The sequence below is a fragment of the Vitis riparia genome, chromosome 7, assembly GCF_004353265.1.
Source record: "Vitis riparia cultivar Riparia Gloire de Montpellier isolate 1030 chromosome 7, EGFV_Vit.rip_1.0, whole genome shotgun sequence".
Classification (NCBI taxonomy): Eukaryota; Viridiplantae; Streptophyta; class Magnoliopsida; order Vitales; family Vitaceae; genus Vitis; species Vitis riparia.
The window spans coordinates 26,815,987-26,830,915 of record NC_048437.1 but is presented as its reverse complement, the minus strand read 5'-3'; the positions used below and the strand labels follow the sequence as shown (position 1 = coordinate 26,830,915).

Below are 14,929 nucleotides of genomic sequence, written 5' to 3'. Positions count from 1 at the left end.
TATAATTTAATTTTAATTTTAAAAGAAAATCATAATTCATTTCGTATTAAACCAAACATTTTTTTATTGCAAATATTTTAAAACAAGTTTAACATAATGTACTACTCTTTTAAAATTTTAAATTTTGGGTAAAAGCAAAAAATTAAAAGTTATGGTTACATTTAGTTTTTTGAAGAATTTGAAGAAAAATATAAAAAAAATATGGTAAAGAAAAAGTAAAATAATATATATATATATATATATATAATCAATAAATTATTTTTATGCATTATTTCAAATTCATTTTATTTATTTTAATTTTTTTAATGTAAAAATTAAATAATTTATAAATTTATAATTTTATTTATTTATTTTATATTTTTTGTGATATAATTAAATACAAGAAAATTATTTTTTATATTTTTTTTATTATATTTAGGTTAAAACGAAGCGAATAATTTGCAAAATTCATAGAAATAGGATGAATATTTATTATTTAATTGGGGTAAAAATGACCAACAAAAAAAAAGTCATAATCAAAATGGGAAGAGTGTCATTTTACATGGAAGGGTTTTGTTGACTTATTCACAATGCCAAGAAGGAATCTCAAGACTTACCCAGATTTTATAACGTCAGCAATGATTGCAATTAAGACACCCTAATCTTAACCGTTGAAATATAATACAAATCGAACCAATTTGATTATACGTTTGAATTTTTTAAAAAGATTATATTCCAGGATCGTACAAGTTGCGCAAGCCCATGATTATGAAAGAGTCGTATAATAATGGAGTGGTGGACGTAGACTAAACAGCTCTTTTTCTCAGTATGTGGCAATGTCACATTATTTAAACGTTAAATATTTTCTTAGCCGTTGGCAATCTTTGATTTACATTGACCGATTGACCATCCAGGCTATTCAAAAAGGCAAAATTTTTTGGATGAAACTGAGCTTTCAGGAGCTCTAGCCGTTTGGCTGACATGACGGTTCGAGTTCGAGTTCAAGTTCTCCGTTCAACTGCAACGTTACTGCTGTCGTTGCGCCCTACTTCTTTTACATTGACTTTGTGTTTCACGGGAGGAGACGTCATTTTGTTAATCTTTTTTTTTTTTTTTTTTTCCTTCCACAATTAGTCCATTCACCCAGCTTATTTTCTCAATTCACTGCTTAGAAGTTCAAAACCCTTTTTTTTTTTTTTTTTTTTTTTTAATTCTATACAAAATTTTGTACACATTTTATTAATTTTGTTTTAAAAAATTAGGGGTTCAAATTGGGTGAATTGACTTAACTTAACTTGTACTCAACTTAACGTTTGAGCCAATTTGGATAATCGTTTTCAATATTTAAGTTGAACTTGAATTTGATTTTCTTAACGAATTTGGTTTGGACTTAATGAATGAGTCTTACAATCAAACTCCCTTATGTCTTTGCATTCGATGGTCAATTTTCGTCTTATTCGAGGAAACCTTTGCATGTCTTCGTTACCTTTTTGGGAGGTCTACACTCCATAAAAACTAATAGTGTTCATTACCTCGAAGTTACAAGTTAAGTTTTGAACAACCTGAGTTAAATTCGAATCTGATTCCAATTTAATGTTTTACAATATTTATAAGATATATTATTCTATGTAATAAAATTTATTTTTCTTTTAATTTTTTTAAATAAAAATACATATTATACCATGTTTTCTTTTTCATTTTTTAGAAAGATATATAATTTTTTTTGTTCTTATGTTACCCTCTTAAAATTTTAATGTGATTTCTTATTTAAATTTTCATATAAATATATATAAAAAAAGGTTTTTGTATAAACATTGTAAATGAATTTTGAATTGTGTAGCATCATCAACTCAACCAACACGAGTCTAACATGATTAACTCAAATTTAATTTGAGTTTAAAAAAATGAAATTGTATTGAGATTAGTTTAATTACCTTAGGTTGGGTTTGACTTGGAATGATTGTATCTTAATTTAAGTTAACCATCAATTCAACTGATCCACCCAAGTTCCATCACTAAAAAAGTTTATAACTTAAAAAAAAATATATAAAAGTTAGAAAATTATATATATATATATATATAGAAGGTTTATTTTGACTTATGTAAAAATTTTATAATATTAACATGTTACTTTAAATTTACCTTTAACTTTAAGCTAAAACAAAAAATAAGGAATATATTCCAAACAAGGTCTTAGTGTTTTTAAGCATTGATGTTAATAGCATTGTTCCAATAGAAATAAGAACCTCATGCGGCACATATATCCGACGACAGGCCCGGGTGACCGAAGTTAGCCGAAAGAGCCCAAATCGAAACACAATATGAAAAGTTTGGGCTTAGATGTGGGCCTATTGTAACAAAGCCCAATATAGGTTTGCGTAATCAACCCATTTAAGAATCATTATTTAGGCCAATCCAAACTCCACACAAGCTAACACAACCTCACATAGAAGGCCACACCACACAGTTATTGGAAGCCCATACGAAAATTTAAGATCAAAGGTCACAGTCTATTTTATTTTATTTTATTTTATTTTTTAAAATATTTAGTGACAATTTTTGGGTTACCAAAGAATTTTATTTAGAATTATTATGCTGAGTTCTACTTGTTAGGTATGAGGGACGAAATTTAAGTTATACATGGCTCTCTAGACGTTTATCCACCTTAATTAAAAATAATCTACTGCAAATGGAGCATTTATTTTCAGAGCTTTGGCTCCTTGTCTTATGTGACAACCTATTAATGGATAGCATCATGAATATTACATTGGTTGACTAGCTTATTGTCACGCCCCAAAACCCACTCTAAGGGCATGACAGTCATTTCATACCTCAAACCTAAATGCTCAAAATGGAAACAACACAATATTCATCTTGTAACTGAATTACCAAATTCCTATTCAAAGTAGTATGATAAAATTCTAAAATCTCTAAGTATCAACTTTAAAAAAAAAAACTAATACATCAACCAAGTATTATTATATAAATAACTCTAAACTCAAAATAATTCAAACGAGAATTAAGTTTTAAAATCTAAACAATGTCCAAAATAAAGAGAGTTTAAACAAATGTCATAATAAAACCAAATTTCCTTATAACAGTCACTCCTCACCCCGAACTGAGGTTACTTGAAAGATTATTAACAAAGGAGAATGAACTCAAAGCCCAATAAGGAACATTAATATAGTTTCATGGGTCAAATATTTTCAATCATGCTTACAAATAGGAGATATAACATATACTTATTTTCATAAAAAATTTTAAGTTCAAAATACTAATACATTCAAACTTTTCAACAAAACTTTTTCATATCCATTTCAAAACAATTTCTTATCAAAACCAAATCAAATGCATTCAAAATATCTTTATTCTGATTATCAAATAACAAATGATGCTCAATTAGGTGGAACTTCACAAATTAGTGGCTAGTTTCAAATTTGTTCTAGTTAAGGTGAATAAAACCAAATGTCAACAATTATAATCTGTTGATTAGGGCCATAAGGTCAACTATTATAACCCGTCGACTAGGGTCATATAATATCAACTATTATAACTCATTGACTAGGACCATATAATCCAAAGTCAAACACTTTATTTCATTAATTCAAACTTACAAAACAAAATATCATATCTCTTCAATTTTCCATTTTTTATAAACAAAGAAAATGCTCAAATATATTTTCCATACAAAACACATTTTTGATCCATGCATAACGATAAAAATAATATTTTTACACATTTCAAAATATAATAAAAAAAGAAAATTATTTTCTTTTATAAAAATCTGCATTAATTTCTCTTACCTTCAATAAACACTAAAAAACTTGAAGTATTTAGCTTGACGAATTTACTCTTCACCTAACATAATATCATACACAATTATCTAAAGGTAAAAATTTAACAATCTTAAAAATATTCTATTTAGTATTAGAGATCCTAATTAATTTCTCATGCTAATATTATTACTACCCAATATTATTTTCAACTTATTAAACAATAGTAAATTAATTTATTGAGTTTCCAAATTATTGTAAAATTCGTTTTCTTTCCTAATCTTACCCTCCCTATTTATTTCTTTATATACTTAAATTAAATTAAAACATATACAAGAAACTATTATTATTATTATTATTATTATTATTATTATTATTATTATTATTGTTCCCATAATCCAACTGTCACTTAACCACAATTCCACCTCTACACCCCATTATATATATATTATTACTTTAAAAAACATGAGAACACCGTTACTCCAAACCACCAACTACACCTATTATTATAATAATAACATTTTTTTTATCTTTTTTTGTTTCTTCTTTCTTGGACGTCCACATGCATTTTTGTTTTTGTTTTTTTTTTTTCTCTTTTAAACCCTCTGTTACACGACACACATCTACATTATTATTATTTTCTCTTCACCATTCCAGAAAATCACGCTAATCTTATTTTATTTATTTATTTATTATTATTTTTTCTAAATCTATTCATTTGAGTAATCAAAATCTATTGATCTCCATGAATAAATCAAACTATGTTCACAAATTTTTAATCTTTTTGACCTATAAATTAATTAAACGAACTCTAATCAAAATTGAGATATTTCAAAGAATATCTAAAGTGTTCAAAACTAATTAATGAATATAAAATATTAATTTAAGGATTAAGTTTTTACCTGAAAAATTGATCTTCAAACCCCAAACCTCTAAATCTTCAGCCCTATGCTCTTTGATATTTCTGATTTCTATGTAAAAAGGTTTTCTGAATAGAAAATATATAAAAAAATCTAATTTATATATAAGGGTTTTAAATACGAAAAAGACTTTTTTACTCCTATTAAATTATTTTAATTAATTAATAATTTCTAAATTATGATTTTACCCCTAAATTGGGTTTGGGGTGTTACACTTATCATTGCAACATTATATAGGGAAATATCTTCTTAGTCCAATTACTTTTTAATATCATTATCCATACCATATTTTGGGCTCTCTTTGTTATGAAAACATGACAGATGCATTCATGGTATCAGATTCTTTTATTGCAACATTATATGGGGAATGATCTTTTCGGTCCGATTATTTTCTAATATTATTCTCCATGTGATATTTTGAGTTCTTCTTGTTATGAAAACATGAAAGACACCTTGATAGTATGGGATTCTTTCATTGCAACATAATATAGGGAAGGATCTTCTCGATCCAATTATTTTCTAATATCATTATTCAAGCGATATTTTGAGTTTTTCTTATTATGAAAACATGAAGACTTCTTCATAGCATTGAGAAATTCCCACCCTTCTGCCTTTTACTTCATTCACTTCCTAAATAAATGAACCCTTAAGGCATTCATTGCCTAAGGGTTCATGAAGGTTGAGGTAAGAAATCCCTAAGCTACCTCTTTCACTTCATTTACCTCCAAGACAAGGGACCTTGAAGGGCATTTATTGCCTAAGGGGTTCAAAATGGCTTAGGTTGAGAAATCCCTAATCATTTTTTTTTCACTTCCTTCACCTCTCAAGGCAATGAACTCATAAAGGGCATACATTCTCTAAGGATTGAAGTAGGGTTAGGCCAAGATATCCATGACTACCCCACTCACTTCATTTGCCTCCTAAGGTAATAGACCCTCGGATTCATCACCTTAAAGCTTAATTAGGTTCAAGTCAAGAAATCTCTTATCCTATCCTTCTCACTTTATTCACCTCCTAGGGCAAGGGACTATCAAGGGCATTTATCCTATAAGGGTTTATATGTGCTCAAGTTGAGAAATCTTATACCCTACTTATTTGATCACTTCATTTGCCTTCCAAAGCAAGTGACCCTTAAGGGCATTGGGTTCAAGTGATCAACTTCAGTTGAGAATCCTTAACCTTTACCTTTCACTTCATTTCCCTCATGAAGTAAACGACCATCTAAGGCATTCATCTCCTAAAAGTTTAAGTAGGCTAAGGTCGATAAATCACTAACCTTACTTTTCGTCATTTACTTGCCTCTTAAGGCTTCAGACCCTTAAGGGCATCTTTGCTTATGGGTTTAGGTGGGTTAGGTTAAGAACATCCTCGGTGAAACCATTCAAGCCTCTTTTAGGTAGGTTTAAGTGACAATTTTCACATGACACAATAATATAATTAAGAAATAACATAAATTTAATTTATTCAAATTAAGTGTAATCATATTTGTATCGTTATTATGTCAACTTGTGTAATCCATTTTAATAAACGAGTTGTGTTTAAATTTGATTGTTTCATTTAATTCGTTCACGTAATCTTCTTAAAATGACATGTTCATGACTTATATAATTCATAAAAATTTATTAATTTTATATATTTAGAAATTATAAAAATTTAAAATAATTTCAAAATTATAACATAATATATAGTTGAAAATTTAATAATTTAAGTAAAATTTTATATATTTCATCACAAAGATTAAATTTTTTTATAATTAAAACATTAAATAAAAAAAACATTTACAAAATCAAAATTTCAATTTACTTTCCATATTCTAAACATATTATAATTTAAATTAAATAATTAAATTAATTGTCATTTATAAAATTAAAACTTCAAATTTAAAATAGTTAAAAAGTATTTCAAGATTCATTATTCAACTTTAACTCATTCATTAAATGAGTTGAGCAAATCATGTCATATTCTCCGTATAATTAACGAGTCGTGTTTATATCAGGTCACTCTAACACAATTATTAAACCAATTATATTTAAGTAAATTTTCACTATTTTTTACCTAATAATGATGTTGTTGTGCAAATTAATAAGTCGATTTTACCACACAATTATTGGAAGCCCATACAAAAATTTAAGATCAAAGGTCACAGTCTTCCATTTTGTTTTTTTTTTTAATATTTAGTGACAATTTTTGGGTTACCAAAGAATTTTATTTAGAATTATTATACTAAGTTCTAATTGTTAGGTATGAGGGACGAATTTAAGAATCTCATACCTAATCCTTTTTTTTTCACTTCCTTCACCTCCTAAGGCAAGGAACTCATAAAAGGGCACGCATCTGTGGATTGTAGTGGGCTTTAGGCCAAGATATTCATGACTACCCCACTCATTTCATTTGCCTCCTAAGGTAATAGACCCTCGAAGGACTCATCACCTTAAAGCTTAATTAGGTTCAAGTCAAGAAATCTCTTATCCTATCCTTCTCACTTTATTCACCTCCTAGGGCAAGGGACTATCAAGGGCATTTATCCTATAAGGGTTTATATGCGCTCAAGTTGAGAAATCTTAGACCCTACTTATTTGATCACTTCATTTGCCTTCCAAAGCAAGTGACCCTTAAAGGGCATTGGGTTCAAGTGATCAACTTCAGTTGAGAATCCTTAACCTTTACCTCTTACTACGTTTCTCTCATGAAGTAAATGACCATCTAAGGCATTCATCTCCTAAAAGTTTAAGTGGGCTAAGGTTGATAAATCACTAACCTTACTTTTTGTACATTGTTTGCCTCTTAAGGCTTCATACCCTTAAGGGCATCTTTGCTTAAGAGTTTAGGTGGGTTAGGTTAAGAACATTCTTGGTGCAACCATTCAAGCCTCTTTTAGGTAGGTTTAAGTGACAATTTTCACATGACACAACAATATAATTAAAAAAAATAACATAAATTTAATTCATTCAAATTAAGTGTAATCATATGTGTATCGTTATTATGTCAACTTGTGTAATCCATTTTAATAAACGAGTTGTGTTTAAATTTGATTGTTTCATTTAATTCGTAATCTTCTTAAAATGAAATGTTCATGACTTATTTAATTCATAAAAATTTATTAATTTTATACATTTAGAAATTATAAAAATTTAAAATACTTTCAAAATTATAAAAAATATATAGTTGAAAATTTAATAATTTAAGTAAAACTTTATATATTTCATCACAAAGATTAAAAAGATTTTATAATTAAAACATTAAATGAAAAAAATAAACATTTATAAAATCAAAATTTCAGTTTACTTTCCATATTCTAAACATATTATAATTAAAATTAATAATTAAATTAATTATTTTAAAAAGTATTTCAAAATTCATAATCCTTCAAAATTCATAATTCAACTTTAACTCATTCATTAAATGAGTTGAGCAAATCATGTCGTATTCTTCATATAATTAATGAGTCGTGTTTATATCAGGTTACTCTAACACAATTATTAAACCAATTATATTTAAGTAAATTTTCATTATTTTTTTTTATGAAAAAATGATGTCGTTGTGCAAATTAATAAGTAGATTTTATAACAAAATACTAAAAATGAAATAAGATAAAACTCGCAAACAATAAGTTAATTGAGTTTAAAGTTTGACTCTGAGTTCTTAAAAACATATTTCACCCTACTTAAATGCTTATAGTGTAAAATATTATTTACTCCTAAGATAGAACAAGCATTCTCTTGTACGAGGGACTAAAGAGAAGGGATAGAGAAAATGTCATGAATGAATTAGAAATGCTATCAGGGTTCTCCTACTTATAGTTGTAGGTGGTGACTTTTGGTGGGGTTGTGTGTTAAAGACACCAAACATGTATGTTGAAAAGGTTGTCTCTTACCACGTCGGATACATCTTTTCAAAAGAACATGTATTTTTTCGAATAAATGTCATTTTCCATTCACCTATAAGTGGTTTTGAGTCATTTTCTTTAAACCAATTTTCCAACATTATGACACGAATAATTAATTCCCCTAATCGCACAATCTAAGGAGAAACATTGCAACAACTTTTAACGTTTTAATAATAACTCCTAAAGAGACATAGAATAATCATACTTTCAATCAATTCAAAGGTGAATTTGCTCCTTTTTTGCAGGCTTCAACAACCAATTGATGTTTCGGAATCTACATTATGGTACTCTTTATAACAATGGTAAGAAAATGTGTTAAGGTAATGAATCCATATCTACCAAATTTTGAATCCAGGTTGTTGGTATTGTATGTTGAAATTCGGGTCGTTAAGCAAAAGCATAAATATATGGGATTAAGGTACAAACAAATAGGGTAAAAGTACAAAAGAATGAGATCGATGTATAAAATAATCATACTAAGGCATACAGTACTGAGACTCGTATGTGATATTAAACGCATATATCTTAGATATAAAACAGGGATACTTTAGTTATAAGTTTGACAACATCTCATTGATGATGTCTTTTTTATAGATATGAAAAAAGTATACCTCAATATTATGATAGACCCTAAAATATACTTTAATAACCAAAAAAAGGCTCGCAAGATGTTTGATGAAATATATTTGTCATAAAAGTGGAAAAAAATAATTGAAGTGAATTTAAAGAGTGATAAACTTCTACTAATGGAAACAAATTCCCAATATTTGCATATAAAAATGAAAAATTCGTAGCATATCCTAAATGAAAATAAAAATAAAAATTACTTAAATAAATAAGTTTGACATCAAGAACTTGATGTACCATCCTTTTTGGGCATATATATGAGCCTTTAAACAATACTAAAAATTAAAATAAGGTTAAGCAAAGCTCTCCACCTTATAAAAAAAAATTATTAGTACTAGTTACAACGTCAAAATTGCCAATCTTTCAAGATAAAGTTTGCCTTGATTTTTACTAAATGATCAAAACAAAAGTAGGTTAGATTATTCCTATTTTCACATCAAATAGATGAAGGAAATCTTAAACAAAAAGCTAAGAAATTCCTTTACATTCTTAAAAATTCCTATCAAATTTTTAAAATTTTAAAATATTACCTTTTTTAATACTAGATATTTTAAATAAGTTTTAAAAATAATTATCTTCTGTAAAACAAGCTTCTATTATTTCTAAAAGAATCATTTTAAAATAATTTTGATTAAAACTTTCTTATTGTCTAGAAAAGCTTTTTAAGAAAACATTTGGATGATATTTATTTTTTAATTGAATAAAAAAATCAAAATATTTAAATTTTTTTATTTAATTAACAATAACATTTATTATCAATATGTTCATGTTGGTTATTAAATTGAAAATAGTTTTTTTTTTTTTAAAAAAAAAAAATCTCCCGTAATAAATTTTTTATTGAAAATAATTTTTAAATTTTTTTTATAAAGATATGTTATTTAAGAATAAATTTGAGATGTTTTTAAATATTTGTTTTATAAAATATTATAAGTATAAAGTAATTTTTTAAAATAAAATTTAATTTAAATCTTTTTTTTTTTACAACAGATAAATCCAAAGCACTTCCGATTCTTCCAACAAAGGGAAAAATACCAAATTGTCACCTTAAATTTGACGTATTCAGCCTTGTCCCCACGACGTGGAGAAGAATGATTAGAACAGAACAGGCGTAATAATTAAGAATTTTGACTAAGGCTTTGAAAAAAAGTAAAAGCACGTGAATGGAGACCTTAATACCTATCCTAAAAAACATCGTCTCTCCGTCATCATTATGAACCCACTATATATTCCTTATTCTTTCTTTAACCACTAGTAACTCAAATAAATAAATAAAATTATTATGATTAAAGGTAGGCGAAATGATGACTTCGCCTTGTCCAGTCGCTTCTCCGACAAGAGAAATACAAACTCACTCCACCAAATGGGTACGGCTAAAAATATCTCTTCAAATAAGTATAATTATGTGTTGTATCAATCTTAGTACAACTCATATCTTTAAACATTAGTGTTCGTATTGGCCTAAAATTTGGTCTGCCACATGTAAATATTCCCTTCTACAGGGAAGGCTACATCCAACATGCAACACCATATGTGTTGGTAATTTTAATTTGATTCAAAAATTAAATAATAATAATACTAAAATTAAACGACGGCTCGAAGATTAAGGATTTGAGATTCAAAATCGAACTTTTTTTTTTTTTTTTTTTTTAATTTTTTTTCTTCCCAAGGCGAGATTCAAGAAGAGAGATTCGACGGCTAGAGTTGTTATATTATTTTTACAACTTATTAAAAAAAAAAAATTCCAATTACCAGGTAAAACCCCGCCCTACGATCCGGTAAATTTGGCATACTTACCGGAAATGGACTACCGAACCGATTGCGGTGACGTCGCGCGGAGCCAGACCCTGAGCCATAACCAACGACCTGTAGATTTCTATGATCATCTTCTCATCGTACTCCTTTAGCGGTCGCTGCCCAAAGCCGCCAATGCCATCGCCCAAGACGCCGCTGTAGCCGCTGCTCATAACTCTCGAATTGGCGAACCCCAGCATCATCTTCACGTACGCGTCGCGCAGCCATATAAAGAACTTCTTTGGAGAAGGTATTCTGAAGAAGCGGAACTTAGGCTTGATCCGCCAGAACCGCCGTCGACGGTTGGAACCGAGCCGAGCAAGCTCGACCCGGTTCTTCCTCCTTCCCGATCCATTGAGGCGCACATACCCTCCTTTTCTCGCCCAGAAGGATCTCAGTCCTCGGAACACGCTCACACTCTCTACCTCCATCGCCTCTCTCTCTAAAACTCCCAATACCTAGAGAGGGATTTCTCTCTGGAAAATCCGAAATCTAGAGAGAGAAAATCGTGATATGTGGCTATGGAGGTTGGAATTTGGTGATTTAATAACAAAGCGAGGGTGGTGATCATTTATGAGCTACGCATACTTCACCAGCATTTTTCACGAGTGTCGCTCTCTCTATTAAATGCATGTAGTTGCAACAGCACGTGGTCACTACTCGCCATCCAAGCCGTTGGATCTACAAGTCATGTGCCTCACACGCCCCCGCCACTTTCGCCCTACAGTTTGACCGCTGTAAAAAAAAATCGGAGTGGTAAACACGCGCTCGAGCGGCGGTTGAGTTAATTTTATTTATTTATCTATTTCTTTTAGACTTTTACTGATTCGGTAAAGGAGTGTGCAGCTTGCACTATTATTGGCAAACGATGTCGTTTTGACGAGATTCAATAGGTTATTTATGGCCTGCATCTTGATAACATGGGACAACATATACGACAATACTCTACGTTTGATTGATGATCGGATAAATGGGATAGGATCATTCAACTCATCACTTACTATTTCCTATTTTTAATAAAACCTCCTACATATAATACTCTCATTTTGTACCATAAATAATTTTTATTAAAAAAAATTAAACTTGTAGTTATTAATTTAAAAAAAATAATATTTCTATTTATAAACTTAAAAATTTTAATCACAATATATTTTTCATTTTTTTACAAATTAAATATAAGTATATAATATCATATTAGGTACAATATATTTAGTTTTTTTATTTTTACAAATTAAATATAAATATGATAATATTTATTTTATTGGATATAATTCATTAGGATATTATTTCATTTGAGATAATATAGTTTTTATTTTAATTTTTTAACCTAAAAATAATTTTTAAAAACAAGTTTTAAAAAAATATGATTGAACGGATTCATATTTTTCTTCAACTTTTAAAAAATAATGAAAATAACTACTATTTATTCTCTTAAATTATTTTATAATTTATTTCATTTTAAAAAATTATGACCATACACTGTCTGAAATTTTTAAAAATATAAAACTGCTTTTAAATTACAAATTCAAACAAGCTCGTAACTTCCTTTTTTTTTTTTTTTTTATATTCGATAATAAACTTTATTTAATTTAGAAGTCATGTTCTAATAAAGTTCATCCTTATATTTTTCTAAAATAAAATATTCAAAAGAATATTGGAATTATGAAAACCTTTTCATTTAGAAAAGTATAGAAATCATCAAAGCAGTAAAAATTATAAAAATAAAATAAATTTTAAAATCTATTTACGGGTATTAGAACAATAAGAATTAAGATTGTAGTGGTTTCATAATAATTATAGATGAATTATAAATTTTAATAAAAATAATATATTTTTATTTTTAATTAACTTTATTTGTATTTATATAGGTCTAATAGATTTTTTTTTTTTTTTTGTCTTTTATAATGCTATGAGATGATTTAATTACTGAATTTGGAAAAGCAAACCGAGCTGAGAAATATTTCCATACTTCCATTTTAATGCTATTATGATTAATAGTTAGACTTTAAGTTTAGTTATGATTTGTAGACTTAAGTGGTTAGGTTTATCTTATAAGAAACTTGTGATTGAGAAGAGCCGCGCATCTGTAAAAGATTCCAAGTTAAGCGAATGGATGGATTACTTGAGATTGGAGTAAATAATTAATAAAGAGTAAATACGTGTAAGTTTGTGACAACCTATGTACTTATTTTAATGAAAATTAAACTAATTAATTAATTAGCTAATTGCTGACATGGCAGCAAGACAGATTTTCAACTAGTTAGATGTGGTGGGAATTTGGTCATTTTCAGAATGGAATCATTCTGATCGAATATGGAGTCATTATCAAGTTAAAAAAAAATAAAAAATGAAGGCCTTTAATTAAACTTTTATGGTATGGGTATAATTAATATTTAATGATATTGTCGGGCCAATTAGATTTTTAATGGTCCGAATGACTGTTGATGGCAGAGGCATGTGGGCCGGTGTGTGGAGAATTAAATATTTAAATAATAAGATTATTAAACGTAGATGTATTATTTATATTTTAATGTGAATTAATTGAGCTGTCATTTACTGCAGGGAGTCAAGGGGTATCTTTCACTTCCTTGATTCTCGAAGAATTCTTGGGAAAAAAAATTGGGTGGTTACTGATCACTTCACTCAACGTCTGGATCGTGATAGGCACGTGGGTGGACCAGTTGCACTTGAACTCAAATTGCAATCGGATTCCTTTTAAATATAATTATATTTGGAGAAGAGTCGGGTTTATCTTGACCTATTTTAAAATATATATAAATATGAGAATTAATATTTTATTTTTTATTTTATTATTGATGTCAATTAATAAAATTTTTATTTAAAAAATAATAATAAATGAATTTATATAAAATATGATATAAAATTATTATTATTTAGAAAATTAAAAATATTTTATTTATCGAAGATTTTTTTAAAATGATTTTCATGTTGTATCATATTGTAAGAATTGTCATATATTTATTTGTAAGATATTTTTATTAAATAAAAATTAAATTTGATTTTATTTTGTATGAGAATTAAATTTAAGTATTATAATAAGTTGAAAACTGAAACAAGAAATAAAGCTTTTTTCATAAAAGAAAAAAAAAAACTTTTTCTATTGCCATAAAATTGTCTCTAAAAAGGCGGTAAATCAAACAATTCTAGAACAAATTACTTATGTCTTAAAGCAATGTGAAAGGTACGTGGGTGAAATGACTTAATAATTGAAGTTAAGCCATTAAGTATTATAGACATTGTCATACAATCAGTACTTGTTTTATGGATCCTAGCCTTATTATATTACATGTTGGAATATGAAAGTATACTATCCCAACTAAAACCAATGTGCGTGCTCTCCCACGGTTCCACCCATATCAAATTGTTCAATATTTTTTATTGCAAGACGTGGGTCGTGCCACCGGCATGATCACCGCCGTCCCACCCGAGACCCTTCTGGTGCAGGCCAATTCTCGACCAGTCATTCGTCATATTTGTGATAAGAAATTGTGATTTTTATTTTTAGAAATGTTACCATTGGGTGGCTCCCTCGGGAGCCTTCCCCAAAAAAAATCTAATCGTTGAATTAAAACAAAGCATTACGATGATTAACTCTTACGGATGGTGTCGTATGAAATATTTTTCCGTTGTTTATCACGAGTGATAGCTAAATGTTCAAAGAATTTTACACGTAACACATTTTTCAACACTTTTCATCACACTTGGGATGTGTATCATGTTGGAAATACCAGCGGCCACTAGTATGAAAAAAGAAGTTTCAAATTGACAGGACCATGCCATCATGACCCATTATAAAAAGCTAAAAGCCTAAAACAGTGGTTCCAAGTCTCTCACACTAAAACCAAAATCCATATCCAATTGCAGCCAAAATCAGATCCTATATGATCCTCTCTCTCTCTCTCTCTCTCATGATTCAATTTCATAATGATGTC

At 28.2% G+C, this 14,929-nt stretch overlaps 1 protein-coding gene across 1 annotated transcript; it reads right to left on the bottom strand.

Annotated features, from left to right (window-relative positions):
• Positions 1-10,574: 10,574 nt before the first annotated feature.
• LOC117917692 lies at positions 10,575-11,548 on the bottom strand. The gene has a single exon (XM_034834051.1). It carries the CDS (start codon positions 11,405-11,407, stop codon positions 10,976-10,978), a length of 432 nt encoding a protein of 143 aa, XP_034689942.1. The 5' UTR covers positions 11,408-11,548; the 3' UTR covers positions 10,575-10,975.
• Positions 11,549-14,929: the final 3,381 nt, after the last annotated feature.